The following is a 27,752-nucleotide window of genomic DNA, read 5'->3' as shown; positions in this document are numbered from 1 at the left end:
TGCGCTTGAGACGAACGAAAACAATTCTGCGCCTCATCTGAAGCGCCTTGGTACTCGTGTGCAGGTCGCATCAAGTCGCCTCTCAAATGCGCCCATCATCCATATCGCGCTTGCCGAGACAACGAATGCCTTGAGCGCATTCCGAGGGAAACCGAATACCCCCAAATTTTGCTCCATGCCTGTATCAAGATGGTGGTCGAGTCCTGGTTCTCTGGTTTTAATTCTGTGGTCTAAACCAAACTTACCCCTTTAGGTGCCAGTCCAACTAAATTACTATTAGCTTCTACAAACACTCCATAGTCCATGATACGCTTCACGTGGCCCATTAACATCATCCCAGATTCCAAGTTCTTCAAATCACTCATCATCTTATCACCTGCTGTCTTAATAATGCTACGCTTGCAGGTAAAAATCTGATATACACTAGATAAGGATACAGACTGTAATTGCTTTTGAATGTTGTATACATGCAGCCCGAAAAATTTGATTTCTTAATGCTCTGCGTGTTAGCCATATAGGCTTCAACATTTACGAAGTTTTTAGACATTTTCTTGAAAAATCAAGAGCTATCTCAAGAACCACTGAACCAATATTAGGCTTCCAAATATGGTCGTGAAAATGGACAATGGGGTTTTGAATTTTTAAAGAAACTTGTTGTCTGTAGTCAACCCCGGCATTGAGAGGGTTAATAGAATTCTGAATTTCATTTGATTTATCACTCCAGGACCAGAGAATGGTTTAGTATGAGTTTTCCCCCCTTTTCACCAGATTCGAATAATGTGAAATTTTGTCCCCTGTATGAACTTTGATATACCTAATGGTATACTGTAAAAGTGGACAATTTTATGTGATTATTTTTTTGCACTTTGCTGATTTGTAACTGCTTCAGTTGCTTTTTAGATATGCAATTCCCATTAGCTTCGTTACATTGAATCATACACATGTTTTTCAGAAAGATATTAGTAAGTTTAATTTTTGCCTAGAATGCAAAATGTGTGAAAATGAAAGTAGCTTAAAATTTCCACATTTGCAGTAATTATTTATAATGTTATGATATCAAGTATCTCTGGTACTTTATTTCTAAAGTCTAACACATCTGCTAACATGGTCAAATTAAATCCAGAATCAAGGAATACAATTTTCTGGGCAGCCTTGCTCAAGTAATAACAACTAACATACTAGCTGTAAAGTGTGCTGAGGCCAGGGATGTAAGTAACCCTGAAGAAAAAAATATGGAAAATTGGGAAAAAAAGTGCATAAATTGGGCTAAAAAGCCCTAAAATAGCCTGAAAATGAAAGAAATTATGTAAATCTGGACTACAAAAAACCTGAATTCTGTAAAAATACAGAAAACTAACATCCCTGTGAGGCTTGTGGATCAACGTCTAGACATGCACTGCGCTTTTCTTTCTTTTTTTAGCCCATCCACATGTTGCCTATCACATAATTATTCTTCTTTCCTTTTCTTTCCTTATTTTTGATAACCCTTATCATATAATTGACCAGATATCCAAAATTCATAACATTTTGCCCACAAAAACATCATAGATCTCAAAGGATACAGGACAAGCTTTGTGACCCGAGTAAGCCCAATACAAAACTTAAACCCCCTGGACACTACTGGTAAACTAACAACTAACAACTGAAATGCTCATTTTAATTGCTAATTATGACTAGGCTTTAAACTATTCATGGTCAAACTTGCATTTGCAGATGATCTCATTAATACCCTCCTTGATTGGTTCAAAATTGGACACAATATTCATTTTAGCCAATCAGCAGGTAGTTCTCATGGGGTTAAAGGATACAGGACAAGCTTTGTGACCTGAGTAAGCCCAATACATGGCGTCTTCAATCACACTGCCTTCTTTGTAGCTAGCCAATAATGCTTTACAGTTGTCATGGTGATCAGACAGATGCATCATGGGAATGAAACCTTTACTGTTCTCATCAGATGTCAGGGTGACTTCAAGACCATTGGATGCAACGTTAGTGACTTGTACGCTCTCTACCTGTTTGTTAAAAGGAAAAATACCAAGTAAACATAAAACTTCAACAAGAACTATTAATGGAAATTCTCAACACATGAATCACTTTCACCAGAGTAAATCTGAAAATTGTATAATATACAGGAAGTGTCATTTGGTATTGAAAAAAAAGATCACTTTTTACGTCCAAATGGAGCCCCAGCCAACCAGATGGGGATGAACATAATCCTGGTGATAAGAATGAAAAAGTAGGTATGATGTATGGAGATTTGAATATATTGACAATGCAAAAATGGCAAGTTGGCAGAATTGTAAAAAATTTGGAATTTTGCATAAAACGAGGAGACTTGACATGCAGCCCTGCGATCCCAGCAAACACAAAAATGTTTTAAAAATATTAGACGTGTTATAAACACGTTTTGGTTTTTGGCAAAACGTTTTGAAATCATTTAAATGTCGGTCATGAAAACATTTATAAAACATTTTATATGAAAAAACACTATTATGTTTGAATGTTTGCATCAATTTTTCAATTGTGTTTTCTGAATGTTTATATAACTCAACATTTAGGGGGCACAACAATTTACAGGCTTCTGCTTCTAGTTGTGTCTCCTCCATCATTTTTTATCATGTTTTGTTATTTGTATGTTTTAATTTTGATGGAAATAAATATGATTGATTGATTTAAAAGTTTTCTGTAAAACGTTTTCTGTTTGCTGGGATAGCTTAAAAGGAGCAACCTCAATGCTATCCCTTACCTGACCAAGATGTATATTTGCATCTACTGGTTTCTTTGTCTGGGTGACTGTTCCGGTCCTTCTTAATGACAAAGTGATCTTCTTCATGCTTGGGTGATGGGTTTGAATCACACGACACTTCACCACCTGACCAAAGTGAAATGCTTGAGATGGGATCAAAGTTGGATCTGAACTCAGCTCCTTGGTTGGTATCAGACCTAAAGAGCCAAAGGAAGAAAACAAACATACATACATATAAGGAACAATTTTGTCAATTCAAGGCCTATTCAACACAAATCGGTCTGATTTCTAATCTACCGATTTGGATCAGCCAACACTATGTTTTGTATGTTCTGCACTGTGAATCCCCCAGCAAAGGCAAAGTATAAGTGTCGGGTGTATATTTATTCATTTAAATAGATGTTTTCTCCCAAAATCCCTCTAAATCTCATCACAGACCCAATCTCCGGAACCTTAACAGCTCTGCTCTTGATCCCCCCATTTTGTAGACACCCTCTTGCTAATAACTGTTTTTACACGCACACACACCTTGTGGAATTATCTTCCCAGGTCAATTATCAAGTGCCTCACTTTTGCTTCATTCAAAGAGCAGTTAACCAATTAGTCTTTTACCCATTTTGTTTGGTCCTTTTTTGTTTGTATTTTATGTTTGTGTTTTAGGCATCCCTATTAAATAATTTAGTGGCCCCTGAGCCACTATTGGGCTTTGCCTGGCTTCGGCCAGATTTTATAAACAAATAAAACTAAAAATGTTACCTATCAAAGTAGCAGCAGACTTAAATTCTAAAAAAGCATTAAAATAAATTCCCAAGATTCTCAACACTGATTTTCTTAATTTCAATACTTCATCAAATACAACAATATATCGTCAGCCTGCTACGCTAACTGCCAAAGTCATTTTTTGTAATTTTGAGAACAAAGTAAAAAATATGGTTCAAGTTTGCATTTAAACATATTTATTCACCAATCTTTACACAAGAACAAATGAAAATGATACGATGAAAGGGAATAATCCGAAGGAATTAGGGTTATTACGTAACTGATGCATGCTTTAAACACATTTTGTTCTTTATTCTCAAAATTACAAAAATTGACTTAGGCAATTAGCGTAGCAGGCTGACGATATGGTGCAAGCGACAAAAATTCCATAGCCTTTTCCACAGTCCGTGGGAAACCCAGTGAGTGATATTTTTGACTAACCTTTGACATCATTATAGAAGCTCACAATGCAACCAAAATCCTTGACTGCCACTATGAATCCATGTAACATTGTGTCCCTCTCAGCCTGGTCATATGCAGTGACGACAGGGAGTATAGACTCCACCAAAGTCTTCTTGTGAGTCAAGACAAGGCGACGATGGCTGGAGTCTACTGTTAACACCTATGAAAAGAGTAAATGTAATAAATATAATTTGAAAATAGGATTTTGCCCTATAAATTATTAATAGGCTATCAGCCTGGTCATATGCAGTGATGGCAGGGAGTATTAGACTCTACCAAAGTCTTCTTGTGAGTCAAAACAAGGCGACGATGGCTGGGGTCTACTGTTAACACCTATGAAAAGAGTAAATGTAATAAATATAATTTGAAAATAGGATTTTGCCCTATAAATTATTAATAGGCTATCAGCCTGGTCATATGCAGTGACGACAGGGAGTATAGACTCCACCAAAGTCTTCTTGTGAGTCAAAACAAGGCGACGATGGCTGGGGTCTACTGTTAACACCTATGAAAAGAGTAAATGTAATAAATATAATTTGAAAATAGGATTTTGCCCTATAAATTATTAATAGGCTATCAGCCTGGTCATATGCAGTGATGGCAGGGAGTATAGACTCCACCAAAGTCTTCTTGTGAGTCAAAACAAGGCGACGATGGCTAGGGTCTACTGTTAACACCTATGAAAAGAGTAAATGTAATAAATGTAATTTGAAAATAGGATTTTGCCCTTTAAATTATTAATATATCTCAGCCTGGTCATATATGCAGTGTTATATCACTCATACATAAATTCTAGACAGTTCATTGGTTGATTGCCATTTGCCATTTTTACTATCACCCTCTCCGTGTGATAGTCTTTACCATCGTGTGATCTGCCGTAGTGCGCCTGCACCAAGCCGTTCGCTGACTCTTGGACTCGCCGATTTAGTTATGCGGTGGACCCCAAAATGTGAAGTATATCACGGCAAAACATGGTGTTGTGTTGATGAAAAATGTATTTCCTACCTTAAATAGTATTTTAGTAATAGAATTTATGCATGAGTGATATAAAACAAATATTAACTGTCTTAAATTAGTGTAATGGTCGAAATATCATGAGGTGAAAGATGTATTGTTCCATTCCACTCGCTGTTCCGGCTCGTGGAATGGAACAATCCATCTTTCACCTCGCGATTAATATTTCGACCATTACACTCATAGACAGTTAATATTTGTATAATGGCAGGGAGTATTAGACTCTATTAGACCTAAGAAAGAGTAGGAATAATTTCAAAATCGGAGACTATATATTTTGAATTTGCCCTTTGAATTATTTATATCTCTGAGCCCGGTCATATCTCTGAGCCTGGTCATATCTCTGAGCCTGAGTCAAGACCAGTTGACAATGGCTAGGGTCTATAGTTTACACCTATAAAAAGAGATTAGGATATATTTGAAAATGTAAACTGAGGACAACTTTCCGAGTGATTTTGGACTTGTCTCCAAATCATAGAAAAATTTGCAATAAATGTGTTTTTTTTATTATTAAAAGTATACTGCCCCTGAAATTATGAAATCATAGCTGTTAATATATATGACCATGAGAACAATGAGAGATTTATGGCAAGTATCCTCTGTATACAAATGCACACACATATACATGCACACCCAGCAAAAACATACACAACACTAACTTACCCTTAGTTTTAGCTTGTCCCCAACCTTGTATTTATCTTTAGGTTTGCTTATAGGAATGTCAGCCATGTGTGAATTAGGCACAAATCCGAAGGTGCGGTCTGCAACTTGAACTTTGACACCTTTGTCTGAGAATGAGTACACACTTCCCTGGAAGGAAAAAGAAAAGATACCACAGAATTTGAATGCAGTTATTACTTGACAGATGAGGCTACAATTATATTTCACAGATTTCATTAGTTTCAAAGTCATCGTGAAATACCCAAAAATTCTTCAGATTCTTCACAATAGCAGACAAAGAAATTATAGCTGATGCAAAGTCATTAACATAATTTAAAACTGTCACTTTTCAACTCCTCATTTTGCCACAAAAAATAAGAATTTAATTTTTTTATTAATTGTACAAATGTATATCTTAAATCATTTGCCTGTCCTTGGCAGCTTCTTAAATACATTATTTGGGTGTAAAGGATACTACAGGCTGAGTCAAAAAGAAGTAAACTCATGTTTGAGGGGCTGTAACTTGTGATCTGTAAGGATTCTGCTAAAGATGAAAATACCACTGGAAAGAGCAAATTCTACACATCTAAATAAAAAAAGGAATTTTGCAATTGCTCAGAGCAAACTCAAGTTATACTCATTTGAATACAACCACCCATTTTTGTAGCTGCACACGGTTTCACTTCCCAAGTAGGGGCCTACCTATTATATTGATTGGTAAGGCGCAATATTCAAATGCAAATAAAGTTCTGTGGCATGTGTGGTTTCGATCAATAATTCCTACATGTTAAAGGGCTCTTTTCAATATGAATTTTACCTCATTGCACTACATAATAAAACGGGCCAAATGACAACATGCCACCACAATTTTCCGCACGGGAGCGCACGTTTCTGTCGACGAAGTATCATGAAACTAAGAGTCCCACTGAAGTTCAGCGCCTTTATCGTCTCCAATTTCCTACAGCTAACTGGGTTTCCTGTAAGGGAGCAGTATATAAGAATGTGAACAAGCTCAATGTGCATGGGACACTAAGGAACAGACAGCCGGAAGCTTCAGGCAGACCACGAACTGCTAGATCACAAGTGAACATTGCTAGAGTTAGACATATACGTTACAGCAAGACCAAAGATCAGCTCAATCCTTTACACAACATTCCCCAATCAAGCTTCTGCCGGATCGCTCGTAAGACTCGAATTGGTATCCCTACAAACTATAATACCGTCATGGACTTTGTTGAATATTGATTAAAAGCAAACGTTGTCTTTTCAACAATAAATCCTGTTAGAACTTTGCTAATTCGAATGCGAAATTGAAATGGATGAAAATCAATCAGCCGTGTGCAGCTACAATAATGGGTGGTTGTATTCAAATGAGTATAACTTTAGTTTGCTGTGAGCAATTACGACAATTATTTTTTTTTATTTAGACGTGTAGCATTTGCTCTTTCCAGTGGTAATTTTATATTTAGCAGATTCTTTGCAGATCTCGAGTTACAGCCCCTCAAACATGAGTTTACTTCTTTTTGACTCAGCCTGTACATCACCCTTTATTTCTTAATTCTTAGTCAGTGGGAGTAGTCTAGTTCGTAGACACATAATCTGATTGGACAATCGCATGATTTCGGGTGCAGTCTATCAGGCCGTAGACGACCCCACGTCATCATGAGTGTTGATAACGCGTAACACGCTTGTAGAGGTGCGTGTATGTATCGCATTTTTTGCGTAGACTAGTGTGGAATACTGGCATGCGCTAGCAGTACGCGCAACATAATATGTGAAGTTGTAAACAAGTTTCGTTTATTTTATAACGAGGGGACTTTTAATGATGGTATAACTTAGTTTACAGTTATTAAAATAGTATTTAACTGATTAAGAATGAGAATAAGCGGTAGAATTTTTGTTTTACTATCCTCTACCTATGATACATTTACAGGCAGGTCCAATATTCCACTACTCAAAATATTGGACCTGCCTGTCGTCTATCACACAGTAGAGGATAGTAAAAACGAAAATTCCTATCGTTTATTCTCTAATTGACTTACCTCAACATTGACACCAGGCCTGATGTCATGGTAACCAAGGAATGGCTGATCCATAGTTGATTTCTTCATAGATAACATAGCCAAAGCATCAAACCAGTTGAAGTCTATGATACGACAGCTCACCTGCTGACCTGATCTGTAGATTTCTTTCCATTTCTTTCCATCCTTCTCTGGAAGTTGAGATTGCTGCAAAGAATCAACCAATCAACCAATCAACCAATCAATCACTCAAATTGATTGATCAACCAACCAATCAATCAATCAATACAGACTCACTGGATTCAACTTAACTTAACACAGATTATCAGTTATTTTTTCAAGCCAGAACGCCCTAAGGCCAAGTAAAACAAATAACATGTATATCGTCTGGACTTTCTTAAAATTTGGCGAGGGAGGCCCTATTATTTGTTAATTTGTTACAAATTTACTATTCATTCCTGTGTAAAATTGCAATTGCAAAGGCTTTGTCAACACACCATAAAAACAGGGAGGCCCCTAATATTTTTGTTATTTCCACAAAGCCCTACCCCTAGCTTGAAGAAAGTGTTTGCAACTTCTTAATGTGTCTTTCCATCACAACAATTTTACAAACAAAGTAAGGGAGCAAATAAGAAAAATAAGAAAAATATTTGAAAATACCCAAAACTCGATGAGGGCGGCAATGATAAACATGTAATGTTATTTATTTTGCCTAATATTAAATTTTTTTGAAAATGAATAGTTATACATGCCATCAAACAACCGTGAACCAACTTACATGTACTACACCTCTAAGTTTGTTGTTAATCTTCACCAGCAGCCCTGTCTTCGGGTCAACTCGCAGCAGTCTGGCCTGTTCTATGGTGATGCCTTGTCTTAGCTGTGCAAACGGACTATGGACGTTGACCTCAAAGTGACTGGTCATGTGATATGGGTTCAAGCTTATAGCCACTGTTTTAAGAATCTGATTGTTGCAGATGATGGTCCCTGTAACCTGTCACAAATTATGGAAACATCAAAGGTTAATATTTTAAGATCTTACTTTTTGTTCTGTTTAGGGAGGGTCCAGGGGTTTTAAGCTACTGGGTTTTTAGCCTATTTGAAAGCTCAAGTAGAGCTAAACACATCAAAAGAAATAAGTCCCCCTCTGAAAATTTCGTCATAACATCGTAAGTAAAACTTTGTACCAATAAAACTTACTTAGAAATAATTATATGATTGTTTACTAAGTGTTTTGTGAAAATGAAAGATGTCCATGACTTCATGGCTGAATAAACCCAAATGAAGACAAAAACTGCCCTTTCCAGAAGTCACAAAGTAGGCCTATGCTTAACTGCAAGGGGACAAGGAATTGGGACAAGGAATTGGGACAAGGAATGGAACTGGACATCTTTACAACTTTACAACTCACTGTGCTGACTGCACCAAGGGGGATTTGCATGGCTGAATGATCAAGAATCGATACACATTACAGTAAATGTTCACTTGGTGGGGATTTTAAACTGCACTCAAACACATGGGGTTTTCCATTAGTAACAAGCCATGAATCAACTTTTGTGACAAGCATAGGCCTACTTTGTGACTTTTGAAAAGGGCAGTTTTGGCCTTCAATTTAGGCTCATTCAGCCCTGAAGTCACGGAAATCTATCATTTTCACACAGCACTTAGTAAACAGTCATATAATTATTTCAAAGTTAGTTTTATTGGTACAAAACGAAACCTTACAATGTTATGATGACATGTTCAGAGGGGGGACTTATTTCTTTTGATGTGTTTATTTTGGGCATTATTATTGCATTAAAAACTCATTTCCCTGAAGCACTAAATTGCTATTAATTTTTTTTAATAGTAAAAATCCAGAAATCCGGACAAATCACAGGTGTGTCATACTGTTAAGAGCCGGAGGGGGGGGGGGGACTCAATACAAATGACCATACGGGGACGTGCCGCAAACATGGGTAGCATTTTAAGCCTTCCGGTATATCAATGACCCCCCTTTTCATAGCCTATTTTGGTATATGAATGGGTCATTTTTTTAAAATTTTCTCAATTTTTTCAGAAAACAGTCAAATTTGTAAAAACTAGGACAATTTTGGTTAAATTCGGCCGAAATTTTTGACTTTTGGTATATCAATGGGTCCAAATTTCTTGAAAAATTGGTATAATTATGGGTCCACTTCCAAAATCTCAGCGGCATGTTCCTACCAAAACCAAACTTGAGTACTCCCCCCGGGGTTTAGAGCCACTGAAAAGAATGCTTGTGGTTGATGAATTTCTGAAATGCTTTCTTCTTTTGCAATACTGACATAATCACGCCTCAGATTGCATCTTCAGCATATTATGTTGACCCTTTGCATGGATTTGCCATTGTGCTAGTATTGCTACCAAAACGAGATTCTCTGTGTAAACACTTGCCTAAACAAGTGTATTTATTAGCTTTTCGTGCTATTCTTCTAGGTGCAGGTGCATAATTAATTTGGACTTGAAAAATTAAAATGAGCTCAAATTTTCAATGCAGATTGAAATTAGCAAAATATTACACATAGTTTGCTTCTATTGTACTTGTACTACATATGTACCAAGTCTCAATAAGATAGTCCCTACAGTTACCTGGCAAATTAACTTTGCATACTGTGAAAAAATAATTGAAATCTTTCCCCTTGCTTTCTGTTTTCCACTTCCGTCTAATTCCGTCCTGATTGGAGTTAGTCATACCAAAATGCCATAAACGGCAGCAAGGGGCCAATTATAAGAATACTTATTACATGACTGAGTAACAAGGGCATAGTCAGCTTATGCCTTTATTGGTCGGGGGAGGGGTGGGTCATGAACATTTGGGATTTTACTTAAGTTTGGCCAATGATTGGTGTAAAACTGGAAACACAGAAGATACCCCAGGCAGTGTGCTTCTTTCCTTCCCTTTCTTTTCTTTTTTTCTCTTTTTCCATTTTCTTTGCCTTCACGATTTTCCCTTTTGATTTTTCAACAGGGCGCTCTACCCCTTTACCCCTCCACTGACTTTGACTCTACTGAATAATTATCTGAAATTAACTGTGATCTCAAGAAAAATGTTACTATCTTATTACCTGTTGAGGTTTACTTGAGGTTTACAGTGATCCATGGGGAAACTATTCTAAAGTGTGCTATACAGCCAAAGTAATTATCTAACAATATGTTATCTCCAGATAACCCTTATAATCTTACCTGTTGTTTAGGTTTATAGTGATCCATGGGATAACTATTATCTTCTAGATGTATGTGTGCTAAATGACCAGAGTAATTATCTAACACTGTTATCTCAAGATAACTCTTATTATCTTACCTGTTGTTTAGGTTTATAGTGATCCATGGGGAAGCTATTATCTTCTAGATGTATATGTGCTATATGACCAGAGTAATTATCTAACTCTGTTATCTCAAGATAACTCTTATTATCTTACCTGTTGTTTAGGTTTATAGTGATCCATGGGGAAGCTATTATCTTCTAGATGTATATGTGCTATATGACCAGAGTAATTATCTAACATTGTTATCTCAAGATAACCCTTATTATCTTACCTGTTGTTTAGGTTTATAGTGATCCATGGGATAACTATTATCTTCTAGATGTATGTGTGCTAAGTGACCAGAGTAATTATCTAACACTGTTATCTCAAGATAACTCTTATTATCTTACCTGTTGTTTAGGTTTATAGTGATCCATGGGGAAGCTATTATCTTCTAGATGTATATGTGCTATATGACCAGAGTAATGATCTAACTCTGTTATCTAAAGATAACTCTTATTATCTTACCTGTTGTTTAGGTTTATAGTGATCCATGGGATAACTATTATCTTCTAGATGTATATGTGCTATATGACCAGAGTAATTATCTAACACTGTTATCTCAAGATAACCCTTATTATCTTACCTGTTGTTTAGGTTTATAGTGATCCATGGGGTAACTATTATCTTCTAGATGTATGTGTGCTATATGACCAGAGTAATTATCTAACACTGTTATCTCAGATAACTCTTATTATCTTACCTGTTGTTTAGGTTTATAGTGATCCATGGGGTAACTATTATCTTCTAGATGTATGTGTGCTATATGACCAGAGTAATTATCTAACTCTGTTATCTCAAGATAACTCTTATTATCTTACCTGTTGTTTAGGTTTATAGTGATCCATGGGATAACTATTATCTTCTAGATGTATATGTGCTATATGACCAGAGTAATTATCTAACACTGTTATCTCAAGATAACCCTTATTATCTTACCTGTTGTTTAGGTTTATAGTGATCCATGGGGTAACTATTATCTTCTAAATGTATGTGTGCTATATGACCAGAGTAATTATCTAACACTGTTATCTCAGATAACTCTTATTATCTTACCTGTTGTTTAGGTTTATAGTGATCCATGGGGTAACTATTATCTTCTAGATGTATGTGTGCTATATGACCAGAGTAATTATCCAGTACTGTCACCACAAGATGGTCCTTGCTTGTCTAGAACACAAAAGATAAAGAGAATAGGATGGTCATCCTCAATTAGAGTAGCTTCTAGTTAAAGGATATGTTTGCTTGCAGCTCAACTTTGCTGTGGGTGGGTGGGTGGGTGGGTGGGTGTGTGTGATGGGAGGGGATGATGCGTCACTGTTTACCAGCAAACAAGGATACATACAAGACCCTTCACATTTAAATCATGGACCTACCAAATCACAATGCTGAACCCTGGAATAGTGGTTTTGTGGTTCTTTAAAAAAAAATGAAAAAAATAAACAAACATTCATATTTGTAAAATGATCTCAACTGGCCCCAAGATGACCAAGGGTCATTGTGTCCAAGTCCCACAGAAATCCATGTGGGAAAATCACCAAAAGAGGTAAAGGGTTAACATTTTTTTCCACATATATCATACAACCACACACACACACATACAGACATACATCGGAACTCTAATTTTATTGTCCCTTTCCCATCTTTGTGTGGCAGTGGGGGGGGGCAATAAATCTGGATCTTACACCATAATGTGTCTGTTACTTGCAATCAAACAACTTGTTCCATCTCACCTTCACTATTGTAGCTGTGACCTTTGTACCCGGAAGTAATGTCTGCAAAGAATTGTGGGATTCCTTGTTTGCCATCGCCTTGGCAACTTCACTGGGATCAGCGTTGAGAACCAGTGATCTCCCGTTGCCCTGGACTTTGGTTACTAGGCATTGGATTGGTTGTCCTATGTAGAGGGGCTTGCCTGGAAGACAAATAATGGTAAACTTTTCTGGTTAGGCATAACAAAATAAATAGTTTCCCAACCGACCCACTCAAAACCTGCCAACCCAAAAAATTTTATGCCAATTTTGATAAAATTTTCTGAAGGCCGACCTAATGTTTTTCGTGTATTTTAAACGGAAATAAGAAATTGCCTAAAATATTTTGCCACAGATTCCATGATACTACAGCCAAGAAATGCAAGAATACAAATATTAAAATTAAATTAAACGGATGATGTGAATTCTGTCAGACCACGCAACATGGAACTGATTTTTTAATACATCGATGTCATCCGTCATTCTATAGCTCGCATTATTTCCCAGACGTCATTATAGCGACAATGTGATTGGTTATTTATTTTCCTCTATCGGGGTATTAACCAATCAAAGGAGGTAACTGAAGCCTGCAAGATGAATAATGGTACTTTTTTAAATCTTAACTTTTCTGGTTATACAAAAAAATTGAGTGGGCATGTGGCTACATGGTACAAGCTTCGGCTCATGATCGTAAGTTTGCTGGTTCAAACCCTGGTATACCATTTTCACCCTGATGTGGCAGCGACGCAACTTGTTTCGTGCACACATTTTTGCGACATCATTATGCGTGTGCATGTGCATGCCAGCGCTTTGAGCGAACACAAGCGATTTGTAGCTGCGCCCAATGAAATGTGCACTGACGTCACATCAAGGTGGGAAATGGTAAAGTGTCATGCACTTAGACCCTTCACTTTCATTACTTTTCTGCACCCATGTGTGTAATTGGCTATCAGCTTATGCTGGGAAGGGTTAACATATATAGCACTTTTAAGCCTAACCCCCTTCAGCCCTACTGGCCATTCTAACCTTATCTCTGATTGGCTCAATATAAGATATAAGGCCTCTTTGTAACCAATCAAAATGATCATATTTTGCCAGAGACAAACTTACCCATATTTCTCTCAGTTACAAATCGCCTTGCCTCTTTCCATCCCAAGAAAGCCTGCACTTTGCTGATCCCCATATCTACCATATAACCGTGGTCTTCTTTGCTGCTCACACAACCATTGAGAACCTGAAACAAAAAAATATTTTAACCCCCTGAGCACTACCTGCCGATCTAACATTGCCTCTGATTGGTCAATTACATGATATCTTTACTTTAATCACCAATCAGAATGGAGCTTTGCAAATAATTCACCCCAATTTTTTTGCGTGATGAAATTATTCTAACAATGTTGCTGATTGGTCCAATTGAAAATGAAAACTTCTTTTTGGCCAATTGGCAGGTAGTTCTCATGGGGTTAAGTGATGTTTTACGTCTCATCAATCAAAAATATAGACAGACAATGGCATGTTTTTTTCTGTCGTAATAATGCTGTGAAGGAGGCTGCATAGCAATGTTGGAGTGAAAAATTCAATTCCGAAAACACAACCAACTGAATCTAAACTTTTTTAAGTTTTACAATATAATTTAATGGTAGATCAAGTAATTCAACTTCCTCCTACCGAGTTGGAAACTTGTTCGGTTCCACTATTTGCAAACAAAATGTACACAACACCAATGACAGCAATCCATCAACAAACAACATTTGAAATGAATTGGCGACCTGTTTTCACTCCAGCGAATCTGATCATCAATCGAAAGTGATGTGGCACCAATTCAACCCACAGAATACTTTAATATGAACTAAGGAATATTAATTACATCTGATGAATAATCAATGCAAGAAGGATGATCTCAACTGACATTGGCAAAGCAAAATTAGTGATTTACTTACCATCCCCTGTCTTATCGAAGATGGTGTGAGATTGGCGTTGACTTCAGATGGTTTCACACTGACTTGTATCCTGGGTCTACCGGTAGGTGTTGACTCCACTGATTTCACCTTGCATCCTAGTAGGGAACCTACTGTGAATATGGCCTTTGGTCTTGGTATGGACTAGATCAAATCAAAGCAAAGTCAGAAATTGCTCTAGTACATTGTACACCTTTGCTCTCAAACAAGGACAATACACACAATTATTTAAGTGAGGACTGTGTGCCCAGGCTTTATATATCCCCATGTACCAGCATTCCGCCACTTTTTGTGCTTTATAATTTTCTTCAATGCAACATGCAATAGTATTAACCAATATGGGACTTTTTAAAGTGTTCTTGTCTATCATATTCTGCAGGTTTTGAATCGAGGACTCCTAGCAGTTCTGTATGCATCCAAGTTTTTGAGGTGTGTTTTTCTTTGTGGTTAGACCAGAGATGTTGTCCCGCCGATGTACTCATCGTTTACTACGCACTTCACAACTTTTAAACGCACAGTTACAATGTTAGCGACATAAAATGACAGCATCTCAGGTCTAGCCGCAAAAGAATTATGGGATTTACCGGAGATATCAATTCTGTATAAGAAACACTAATTGTAATCTCTACCTCTTTATCGTCGTCGTCATCAGCTCCTTCCTCATCATTATTGCTGAGTTTCTCCAGACGTTTAGTGTAGATATCAGAGATACTTGTGATTGGGAGAAACCCTGAAGAGCCACCTGGCAAACTCAGTACTATCTCATAATCCCTAGCCTCCTTCACCACGGCAAGGAGGAGCATGTCCGTTGTGATTGTCTGCAAAGAAAGTATTTGCCGAAAATGTTATTGTCACAATGCATAATGGACTAATCCATACTAGAGCTCAAACAATATGCCATTTGTCTACTGCTCCGATATCCGATATCACTGTTGTAATATTGCCAGATATCCGATCAGATCCGATATCGGTAAAAAAGGTTTTCAGCGACTTTGGAGAACCACTGGACCTATTCTGAAGTGCTAGGATCATTCACAGTTAATTTGAAATAAACAATTGGAAAAAAATTAGTTTGTTATCCTTTATATGCAAACCATTAACTAATGTTTACCTCTTCATGTATCACATATTATAGATGCATTGGTTTTCCATGCATTTAAAAAAAAAAAATTTAATTTAAAAATTTTGTTTTTTTTACCGATATCCGATCCGATACACCGATGACTGTTTTAATGATTAGAATGGATATTCATACACACCCTGTGGAAGACATGACCTTAATCTCCCAAAGGGAGTGTAATTTGCAAATGGATTCACCCATTAAAGTAACCCCAATTTGAAATTCACAATCCCTGTCAAGGTTTCCATAGGGGGTGTACAGATTTCAACTGGAATAGCCCAATATGCAGGTTTTAAAATATATGCAAGGTGTTAAAAAGGCAACAGACTAAGAACAGAATTGCTCCTGTGAAGATAGACTGAAATTTGTTAACATCAATTTTGCACACAATTCTGAGGGGCCGCCATTTTGTGGTCATTAGACCAGCATCCACCATCTTCAGTGGTGTGGCTTTGTGGCTTCATCTCCCTTGGTTGTTTGTAAACTATTAGCCACCCTCCCTGGCTTAATAACCACCCCACAGTATCTGGTCACACCCAACTCCTCCATCCACACCCTTGTTCCTTACCTTTTGCATCAAGTTGACATCACCATTAAATGCTACCACATCCATCCAAGCTACCCTTCAGTGGCTTCATTTCCAGGTAGACTTCTAGCCACCCCACACCCACCATCCAAGTTAACTGGTTACACCCAACTCCTCCATCCACACCCTTGTTGCTTACCTTTTCTCACGCCACCATCAAATGCTTCCACCTTCTCATCCAGGCTACCCTTCAGTGGCTTTGCCTTCACTCAGCCCCCTGATTGGTTTCTAGCCACCCACCCCACCCCCACATTCCATAGTTTCTGACCACACCTATCCCTCCATCCACACCCTTGTTGCTACCTTTTGCATCAAGTTAACAAATGGTCGCCTTCTAATGCCACCATCAAATGCTTATCCAGGCTACCCTTCAGTGACTTTGATTTCACTCAGCCCCCAGGCAGACTTCTGGCCTCCCACCCCACAATCAAAATCGAAGGTGTTGTCCACACCCTATCCCTCCTTACCTTTTGTGTCAAGTTAACAAATGGTCGCCTTCTGACGCCGCCATCAAATGCTTCCACATCCTCATCCAGGCTGCCCTTCAGTGGCTTCGCTTTCTTCTTCTTAGTCTTCTCTTCATCCTCATCACTTGATTCATCACTCTCGTCCTCCTCCTCATCTTTTTCTTCCAATGTTCTCTTGCCTGCTTTCATCTTCTTTGCCTCTTTTCCTTTCTTTTTGTCTTTCTTCTTTAACTTTTCTTTTACTTTCTTCTTTGGTTTTGTTGATTCCTCATCATCATCGTCGTCATCAAAATCGTCATCATCGCTGTCGTCAAGAAATTTAAGACCTAAATCATCATCATCGTCGTCATCGTCTTGGTCATCATCATCATCTGCAGGTTTCTTCTTCTGTTTTGATGCCTGCTTTGTTTTCACTTTCTTTCTCTTTTGTTCACCAGTATCTGCTTTTGATTGTGTTTCTTTCATTTTCCTTTTGGATATTCTCTTTGGTTTTTCTTCCTGTGTGTAGCAAACAGACAACAGCATTTAACTAGCAATTCAAGCAAAATAACGCAAATTGACTCATTAATATTCATCAATATGCAAGTAACATTCAAGTTAAAAAATATAATACAGCACATGAGGCCACCATACCCTATCACCATACCAGGTTTCAAGCTTATATTGAAGACATTCTCACCTGAAATAAGAATCTATCCTCATCTTTCTTTTTTTCTTTGGTCTTTTTGTTAGGCCCCTTCTTCTCTGAAGTAGGTTTGACAGCTGCAGCACTGCTTCTAGTTCTCCTTGGAAAGTCTTCCTCTTCCATGGTGATACTAGATGTGTGACTGAAGAAACAAAATATACAATACATCAGATTCAGTTAATGATGATGAACCTTTGTCTATGATTTCAACTATGTGACCTCCATGCAAAACATTTCTAGGCAGGAGAAGGAACAAAGGGCAAGAGATTTTGGCAAGTCGAAAGGGGGGCAAGATATTTTGGCACACATTCAAGTGTAGGCCTACAGGTGTTTTAAATACAATGTTCTAAAATGCTTCGCTTAGGAAAACAGGAGTTACACACAAACAAACTATTCGTGCGGTACAAATTTAGAAATAAAGGCAGGGGCGTGCCCAGAAAGCGGGACCCCGGGGGCTGAAGCCTGTAATATCTATTGCACATAACATAGGGCCTACGATTCGTATGACTTCGTATTACAAAGTCACAAACTTATGAACTTCAAATACACCAGACCAGCTGCTAATCATTACCGATCCTTCAGAACGTTTTACTCTTGCAGCTGTTTGATGTAAAATGTGACGTCGCTATCTCCATTTTCCCTATCGAAACGTCATGTGTCGTTTACCATTTTGCCGGAAATGTGGGAAATCGCCAGGCTGCCTTCTGGAAATGTGCAAGGCATTGTGGGAAATTGTCAGATCTGTACACGTTGGGTAACCCAAGTCCGTTGGCCCCGATCTCGAAACAATAAACATGGCGGAATAAATTGACCGTGCGTAAGCAGTTGCAGGACTGGTGGACCAAGTCTATGTAACTCGGTTAATTGCGAATCGGTCTGACAAGGTCAGGTCATACGCGTCATCAGAGTTGGTAAATACGTCATCTGCTTAATTATTCATAGATACCTTGAACGGCTGGAATACATGGAATTATCCATTGTCGTAGCAAGAGAGCAAGAGACACAAATTTGTCATAAATATATCAATTGGCGATGTCCCGTATTTATGAACACTTTTTACATGTACAGGTACGTTTCATCGTGATACTGATAGGGTACATTCGATAGCTGTAGACTGCCTTACTCGCCTGTAATCCGTTTCAGGGAAATAACGTCTGTAGTACATACCTGTTTTCAATGACGTTACAACAATGTTTCTCGTGTCAACAATAACACCTTGCATCCCACATCCGTGTGATGTTTAATTGACGGTGCCCTTAGTGTTAATCCCCTTTCCCCACCAATCAATGTTGGGAGAAGATATGTGAAGATGAGCATATTGGGTATGCCAACATTGTACGGGGGTAGAAGGGGGACTATTTCCAATAAGGCCTTTAAAGTGCTCGAACAATATTTTCTGAGATTGTAGGTCCTAATGGGGGTGCATTGTACCCTGGGGTGGTGAATTATAGAGGGGGGGCAAAGATTTTGGCAGGCCAAAGGGGGGGCAAGCATTTTTGGCATGTCGAAACTTTGGGGGGGGCAAGCGATTTTGGGCAAACCAAGAGGGGGGACGGCAAGCGATTTTTGGTGGGCCGCGGGGGCTCATAGTTATTGCATCCACTAAATATAGGACTGTGATTATTTTAGGCATTGTTTAAAAGCATTATTACTGGGGATATGTATAGGGCCCGCCGTGCTAGGGGAAGGTGGGGCATAACGGACCCCCGGGGCAAAACGGACCCATAGGGAAAAATAGGCCTTTGCAATACTGCCGTCTATGCCAATTATATTCAGTCCAAGAGAGTGCCAAATATGGATCAGGAGTATTACATAATAATACCCTGCTATGACAATAGCTGCACTAGGTTAATCGTATAATCTCCTTTATGTGGTTAGCATGGCTGGGCCAGGAAATCCACAAGGTCAGCCAATGTATGTACATGTATTCGGTACATGTGCCATATCTTTTACAATGGATGATAAATTTCTGGTTTGTTTTATTTCAAAACGCAACAGTCGATATTCTAAAGCTTGGTCCAAATCCAAGAGAAGAACCAACTCTAGTAATTTATGTGGTTTCAAATTATATCGGCCGTTGCCTTTTTGATAGAAATGGTGTTTGTTGATGTGCACAGTTTCCCATTAGATCATAACATGCTGTTGTACATCCAAGGTCAAAGGTCTTTTAATCCATATTTGGCGTTCTTCTGGGACTGATATTGAGGAACACCAGTATGGCCACGCAGATTTACAACAAAAATTTGATCTGAAACAATCTACTGACATCCGAGCAAGATCGAGTCAAAAAATTACAACCTGTCTGACGTAAGATATGTAGATGTTTAATGCGCTGAAATTTTATTTCATTAATCGGATTCCCAAATAATTGTGTAGTTGTAAACACAAAGGTACTAGCTTTGAGCTGTATGTACTGCATGACCTATATGCTACAATGTAGTATGCATGCAACCTATTCCTAAAAAATCGGGTATGGGGCAAAACGGAACCCCTAGTGTGGGGCATAACGAACAGGGTTCCATTTTGCCCGTGCATTTTGCCCCACGGATGGGTTCCGTTTTGCCCCAATTGGACATAATACGTCTTCACTCAAGGAAATGTAGGCGTTATATTCTAGGGGCATACTCGAGCATGGTAACTTGGAGGCTACTTGGAGTTGGGGGCAAAATTGTTTCTCGGGCCAGCCAAGGATGGAGGGAAGGCCCGTAACTTGGAGACTACTTGGGGGAGGGGAATACACCCCCCAATCTCCAAAGGCCAAAAGATTCTCCTTTCACCCAAAGAAAAAGACTCATACAAAATGTTATAATTTATATTTATTTCTAAGGCAGTTATCATTATAATTTAGGCAGTTGTGCCATTTTCTGAATATATGCATCAGTCTTTTTGCTGTACTTTTACATGTATGTCACCTTTGTATAATATTTGTGTAATTTGCTTTGTTACCCTTATCATGTTTATGAACGCACCGGTGTTCAAAAGTGTGCGACGTTCTATTAAATAAGTAAATAAATAAAAATATATAAATTTACTTTGTGGCCTCAATGCAATACACCGATGCAATGCAAAACTACGACCTACTCTGCCTGACTTCGCGTATAATGAGATGGGACCTTTGATATGGTTTTCTATTTGTTGAACTGGCAACCTAGTGTTACTACGGCATTTTGTCAACATGCACTGACATGGCGTCAATCACAAATAGCCAGTAGTGTGGGAGAAAAATATCTTGAGCAAATGGTAAGTTATGTTTAGAGGATCGCATTTCCATCTACTACTTACGTGTTCGCCGGTAAGTCAACACAAAAGGTAAACCATTTTGGGGGCTGTATTTGGTACAACGTACAAGTGACGTTTTGAACGGAGTAAAAACCGACCATCTATTCGCTATTGCTGATCTATACTCGCCGAATCATGTACCAATACACAAGGTGTGTATTGGTACATGAGATCAGGTATACGATAGCTGTACAAATTGTACAAAATATCAATTTGATACAGACCTAAAATTGTGTACACAAATATGTTGCCTTGTTGGTCCATACATTGTACCTGTATTGAGTTGTTCGAGATATAGGCTCAACGCTATACGCAGAAAATGGTACATACTTACAATCCACATACAAACTAGGAAAGCATACTTTCAATGTACAGCTGGTTTTTTTCACAACAAATGACTTACTCACCAATGTCTTCTGTGGCCAAACTTGATTATTTAAAGTCCTACTGCATTTATAGTCCACTTAAAATATCAATTTGGTTGAAATTTGTTGCCAAAAACTGTGTTTAAATGTGTTTATTCCACCACATAAATTCTTGTGATCAAAATTCCCACCATTAGAATGTGCTATCTCCAGCATGTAGCCCTTTACACATAGCATGTAACCTCATCTCTGCTTATATAGAAGCTGTTACAGGCATGTGTATACAGCATGGTTACAGATAGGAGCACATTCAGGCTTGGTTAAAGTCAATCTTGTTATGATATGTTTGGTAAATTGGCCAATTAGGTCAAGACATGTCATCAATTTAACCTTGGCATGAGAAAGAGTTGCCACTCATGCTTAAAATCCACCACATTATGGTGGATTAAAGAATAGCTTAATCTATTATTATGTACAGCTGTGTGTGGTCAAAAGAGTATACTTCATGACTTCTAATATTATTTGCCCAGTGTTCTTAGTCGGTTAATTAACCTCAATCTTACCGGTTAATTAACCGGTTAATTAACCGCATCATATTTAACCGGTGGTAAAATAGGTTAATGAATTTTGAATAATTCTGATGCTTTTTTAAGTTTTAACATTTTAATATTCAATGTTCACTGCAAATAGTAAAATAGTATTCTTCTTCTTGATCTCTAGTCCTAGAGTGTCATGCAGCACAGCATAGACCATATTATGCAGATTGTATCATGGTCTATGAGGCATGAGCATGTGCAAATCCATGAGGGTGGTTCTTTGAAAAATTTTGTATGGGGATGTGGCACACAGACTTTTAGATGCTGACTTTCTCTATACCTACTCTTTGCTGTTATCAGTGTACCAATATTTCACAAAAAACACCCAAATTTGCTCTAATTGGGCGCTTTTAGGGGTATTGGTCTCCACTGAAAACCCAATCATAGTCTGTACAAATGTAGATAAGCATAGGGAAAATGTGCGATTTTTGAGAGCAAAATACGTGCACCAGGCCGCCAGTTTTAAAAAATGTGCTTTTTTCCCCAAACTGCATGCATTTTCTTCCCCAAAATGTTTGAATTTGAATTTTTTTGCGACTGCCAATTTTCAATAAACATGGATTGTGTTGCAGTTCATTATGGATTCTTTGATAAATTACTGAAAACTATACTGAAAATGAGTACTTGAAAAATGGTTATTTTGTGAAAATTTGCGGTTAGATCTATAATATGTGATTATCATATAAGGTTTGACTACAGAAACGATTCTCTTATAAATGCATCTACGCACAGTTTCCACCTCGATACACCCGAGCAGCGAGCACACAAATAGTGGAAAATAGTATTCTGTGATTGTTTTTTGTCAAAACCTCAAGTGTTCCCTTCATCCAAACCGAATTTTTTTTATATCAATTGAAAGCTAACACTTCCTCCTAAAAAAGATTTTTCCATTAGGTCAACAGATAATGCAATTCAATGTTATAGCAAGGCGAATGTGGTAAATCTGTTGAAAACTACCTATCTAAGCACATTTTTTGACCAAAATGTAGGTTTTAAAAGTCAAAACCTCAAGTGACATTCCTTACAATATTTTTTTCAAATTTTGTGTCATACAATGACCAATTCTCTTTAAATTGCAAATCTTGTGCAAAAAGTTACTATTTTTGCCTGTTTTGTCATACGGTTGTAAATTCAATGAAATATGAAGCAAACAGCGTTTTTTGCACATCATGCATTTTCCCTGTTCTAACCCATAGATATGTATAACCAAAATTGCTGAAAAGGTGCCCCAAAACAGTGGCACATCCCAGTACACATTCAACCAGGCAGAATGCCCCCCCCCCCACCCGTTCAGTGGCGTAACTAGGATTGGTAGCGCCGGGCAAGAAACAAAATTGGCGCCTCCTACCCCACCCAAGAATATCTTGGATGCCCCCCCCAAAGCCCCCACCCCATTCTTGAAAACAGGGTGAACTGACATTATACGTTTACATGTAGGCCTATATGCAAATAATTTTTTAATTTTAAAATTTTAAAATGGAATGTTTTAAAGCTAAAGGTGGACACCAAGCCTCGAATTTCGTTATTTTTAGGGCAGGCCAACTTGGCCTTGGCTATTTAACATTTTAGGGGGCACCGAGGCCATCATGCCAGGGCACCAAGGCCAAAGCAAATTTTGTTATTTTTAGGGCAGGCCAACTTGGCCTAGGCTATTTAACATTTTAGGGGCACCGAGGCCATGATTTATTTATTTCATATATTTATTCGTTCATCCATCCATCCACCATTATTTCTTCTTTCTTTATTTATTTCATGATTCATTCATTTATTTATATATATATTTATTTATTTATTTATTTCATGATTCATTCAGTGAAATATGAGTATGTAAATAAACAGAAACAAACACCTGGGAGGTGCAGTGATACAGTCAAACTTTTACCTGTTATTAGAATGATAATACAGCTTCAATTTTCATATTCGTTCCAGGTTCGTTATTAGAATACATTCAGGCATGAAAATGTCAGCGTTTTATTTTCCAGCATTTTTTTAACGCTGAAAAAACACGGAAGAAAAAAAATCACGTAAAAATACGTAAAATAAATCTCCGATAAACAAATTGCAGGATGTCACAGGATCTCTACCTGTTGCAGAACGATCGAAAAACATATTTGCCAACCCCGCTAAGGAGACACGTGTTGGGCGCTTTCGTCAGCAAGGGAACATGTGGCCCCGATATCGATGAACTTTGTTGTGTGCAGCCTGCAGCGCATTTGCTGCGCTTGTGCGGCAAAAGATCTGGCAACTCCGTTGTGATTTCGCTTGCGGGCGAGGAAGCTGGAGGAAACGACACGTGTGATCATAATGATTGAGTGTAACCTGCGATTGTATGAAAGCTTAAGCTTTACAGTCAATTGTGATACAAAATAAAAAGGGCTACTTTTAAATTGAATCCACTTCCGGGAATCGAGAGCATTTTTTTGTTCCCGACCCGAGACTCGATCCCAAATGCTACTGGCCACTGCAAAATTAGGGCAAGGCCATTGTGGCCGCGTAAAGTTCTTGTTTTTCAGGGCATTAAGGCCAAATGAAAGGGCACCGCGGCAATGGCCGCGGTGGCCGCCGCGAAATTCGAGCACTGGTGGACACCCACACTTCATCTGCTCATGTTAAATGCGTGCACAATGTTCTTCAGTATGATGGCATATTGAATTCCGAGCTCGGATTTATATATTTTCCAACCTACCGGTTAATTAACGTTAATTAACCGGTTAATTAACCGCCGTTTATAATTAACCGGTTAATTAAGAACACTGTATTTGCCCCAACACATGTGTCTGGCACTTAACACTTTGGGTGGAATATTTGGAAACAGGTATTTATTTTTATTAGTCCACAAAATGTAAACATGGAGACATGTACAATTACAGAATTTGACTTACTGGAAATGGGTTTTTGCTGAACAAAAGTAAGTAAACATTAGGGATCATATTTTTCAAAAATGGATTACAGGGTTTCAGTGTATTTTGAAAATGATGGGTTTGTGTGAATTTTTATAACTGGTGCAGTTATCATGTTTTGAAATATACACTCTTTGACAGCTCTCTCCGTGCCTGTTTGAATGCCTGGTTATACCATGTACCCATACACTAGGTATGGGTACATGAGACCAGGTATAGCTCAACGCCACAACTCGTTGTCTCAGCATGACATCATCAAAATATTGCATAAAATGTGCTCCTAAAACATGATACAGAAAGTGTGTGAAACAATTCTCATTCAAATGTGTTGGAGGCTAAAACCGTTTGGTCACAGGTAGACGGTAGACCCAGAGTCAGACACAAGCCGATCCCATTAAAAAGTGTGTTTTCTTATTTCTAAAGATTGGTTGCGCGCGCATTCATGAGATGCTAGTAATTTCCTATACCTGGTCCCATGTACCCATACCTAGTGTATGGGTACATGGTATGACCAGGCATTCAAACAGGCACGGAGAGAGCTGTCAAAGAGTGTATATTTCAAAACATGATAACTGCACCAGTTATAAAAATTCACACAAACCCATCATTTTCAAAATACACTGAGTCTGAAACCCTGTAATCCATTTTTGAAAAATATGATCCCTATAAATGTTTACTTACCCGGTACTTTTGTTCAGCAAAAACCCATTTCCAGTAAGTCAAATTCTGTAATTGTACATGTCTCCATGTTTACATTTTGTGGACTAAAAAAATAAATACCTGTTTCCAAATATTCCACCCAAAGTGTTAAGTGCCAGACACATGTGTTGGGGCAAATAATATTAGAAGTCATGAAGTATAATCTTTTGACCACACACAGCTGTACATAATAGATTAAGCTATTCTTTAATCCACCATAATGTGGTGGATTTTAAGCATAAGTGGCAACTCTTTCTCATGCCAAGGTTAAATTGATGACATGTCTTGACCTAATTGGCCAATTTACCAAACATATCATAACAAGATAGACTTTAACCAAGCCTGAATGTGCTCCTATCTGTAACCATGCTGTATACACATGCCTGTAACAGCTTCTATAAGCAGAGATGAGGTTACATGCTATGTGTAAAGGGCTACATGCTGGAGATAGCACATTTTGGTGGGAATTTTGATCACAAGAATTTATGTGGTGGAATAAACACATTTAAACACAGTTTTTGGCAACAAATTTCAACCAAATTGATATTTTAAGTGGACTATAATGCAGTAGGACTTTAAATAATCAAGTTTGGCCACAGAAGACATTGGTGAGTAAGTCATTTGTTGTGAAAAAAACCAGCTGTACATTGAAAGTATGCTTTCCTAGTTTGTATGTGGATTGTGAGTATGTTACGTACCATGTTCTGCGTTAGTCACGATTATCGCACTTTCAGTTTCCCACGCGTTTGAACGGGAATTGGATTGCGTACTTTTTCGATGTCTAGTGAGCAAATTTTTTCAATATTTTGAGAAAATGATGTCAAATTTTCTATTCTGTATTGTTTGGTAATAATGTCTTTTGCCAATAGTATGTTTAAAGTTGTAATTTTGTGTTTTGATCGCAAAGATCGGATATTTTCGCTCCGATTCAATTCTGAACCCTTCGACAGGGTGCCGATTTCGCAGAACTTTGACGATAATTTTGCCTTTTGGACACTAAAATGCTTTCGATCCTTAATTTTGTTTCAACCGAGTCTTAAATTAGCAAGCACAATACGGTTGGTACCAGTCAGCGTTCGATTTACCTGGATTCGCATCGCAAAATGCGAGTCATTTTTTACAAGCTGCTACTCAACTACACAGACCTGCAAAAAATGCGATCCAAAAATATCGGGGGAAAATGCATTTTCGCCGTGATATTCCATCTCCATTCGCTATGATAATTTTTCTCATTTCTGTGTCAGTTTTGGTCCGAAACGTGGTCAAAAACAGGTGCAAAAACATGAGCAAAGTCTGTCAATCTTGAGCAATTTTCGTTCAGTACTTTCACTTCCGCGTTTCTATTTTTAAAATAACGTGCTGTTGATGCTACAAAAACTAAAACACACGCTGCCACAAATAATACGAAAAAGGGTTATCATTTGGATTTTGTCTTTAAAATTGCTTTTATTAATCGTAACAATAATACTAATAAAGGAAACCTAGATTATTTATGAGAAAATAAACTTAAAATATTAAAAATTGAATATTGTCAGGTTGTGATAAATAATTAAATAAACACCGCACATTAGCGGCACGTCGTCGTTGTAAACAAATCAATCGGGACTTCCCCAGGCCATGCATGTGATCAAACAGCTGTACAGCGATCGTTCGGAAAGCATGCAAAAAGTGCACGATTTCCTGACGTTGCATTTACAAATATTGCAGAATTTACTTCAATTCTCAGCAGGTGGGTCAAAATTGTGGTGCTTTTATTATCTTAAAAATATAAAAGAATAAAAATTCCTTATTTTTATCATCAATTAAGGATAAAATTTCGAAGTTTTGTCTGCGTCCAAATGCATGTGACATGGACGCAAAATACTTGATTAGCCATGTGAATTTGCGTCCAAATTATATATATATGGAAAGAAATAAAGATTAAAGAATGAAGGTCCCAGTAAATGTGTCATCTGTTAATTCTGTTTGCCACCCATTGTGACTAGCTGCCAATTGTATTGTTATTCTTAAGTGGATTTTCCAAGAAGGGAGTGAGACCTTTCTCTTTTCCAATATAGATAAGAGCGGAGAGCCTAAGATGGTATCCAGTGTTTGATTTTTGTCTATTTTTTAAAGCATAGAGTAATCTGTGAGAAGACAAGAAAATACAAAAAAAATGATAAAAAATGGTGAAAAAAAAATGCTACTCAAAATTTTGGAATGCTACTCAAATCTTAGAGTGAGTAGCAATTTTTGCTACACAAAAAAATAGATGAAAATCGAACACTGGTACCAGTGTCCGAAATAAGGAAAATATGGAGGTTGTCCTGAGGACAACTAAAGCATACATTCTGCTTGTCCTCAAAACATTTTAGGTTG

At 37.8% G+C, this 27,752-nt stretch overlaps 1 protein-coding gene across 1 annotated transcript in view; it reads right to left on the bottom strand.

Moving 5' to 3' along the window:
* Nucleotides 1-27,752, bottom strand: part of LOC140163308 (protein RRP5 homolog) — an 88,697-nt gene that overhangs the window by 54,335 nt on the left and 6,610 nt on the right. The window contains 15 exon segments of the mRNA XM_072186707.1: nucleotides 246-413; nucleotides 1,809-2,012; nucleotides 2,747-2,943; nucleotides 3,947-4,127; nucleotides 5,645-5,791; nucleotides 7,684-7,869; nucleotides 8,441-8,656; nucleotides 10,867-10,971; nucleotides 12,045-12,158; nucleotides 12,722-12,903; nucleotides 13,850-13,973; nucleotides 14,680-14,841; nucleotides 15,327-15,515; nucleotides 16,871-17,368; nucleotides 17,550-17,697. Coding sequence (XP_072042808.1) covers nucleotides 246-413; nucleotides 1,809-2,012; nucleotides 2,747-2,943; nucleotides 3,947-4,127; nucleotides 5,645-5,791; nucleotides 7,684-7,869; nucleotides 8,441-8,656; nucleotides 10,867-10,971; nucleotides 12,045-12,158; nucleotides 12,722-12,903; nucleotides 13,850-13,973; nucleotides 14,680-14,841; nucleotides 15,327-15,515; nucleotides 16,871-17,368; nucleotides 17,550-17,678 — 2,802 coding nt within the window. The 5' untranslated portion in view covers nucleotides 17,679-17,697.

The sequence above is a fragment of the Amphiura filiformis genome, chromosome 10 (genome assembly GCF_039555335.1).
Source record: "Amphiura filiformis chromosome 10, Afil_fr2py, whole genome shotgun sequence".
Classification (NCBI taxonomy): domain Eukaryota; kingdom Metazoa; phylum Echinodermata; class Ophiuroidea; order Amphilepidida; family Amphiuridae; genus Amphiura; species Amphiura filiformis.
This window is presented reverse-complemented; position numbering and strand designations above follow the sequence as displayed.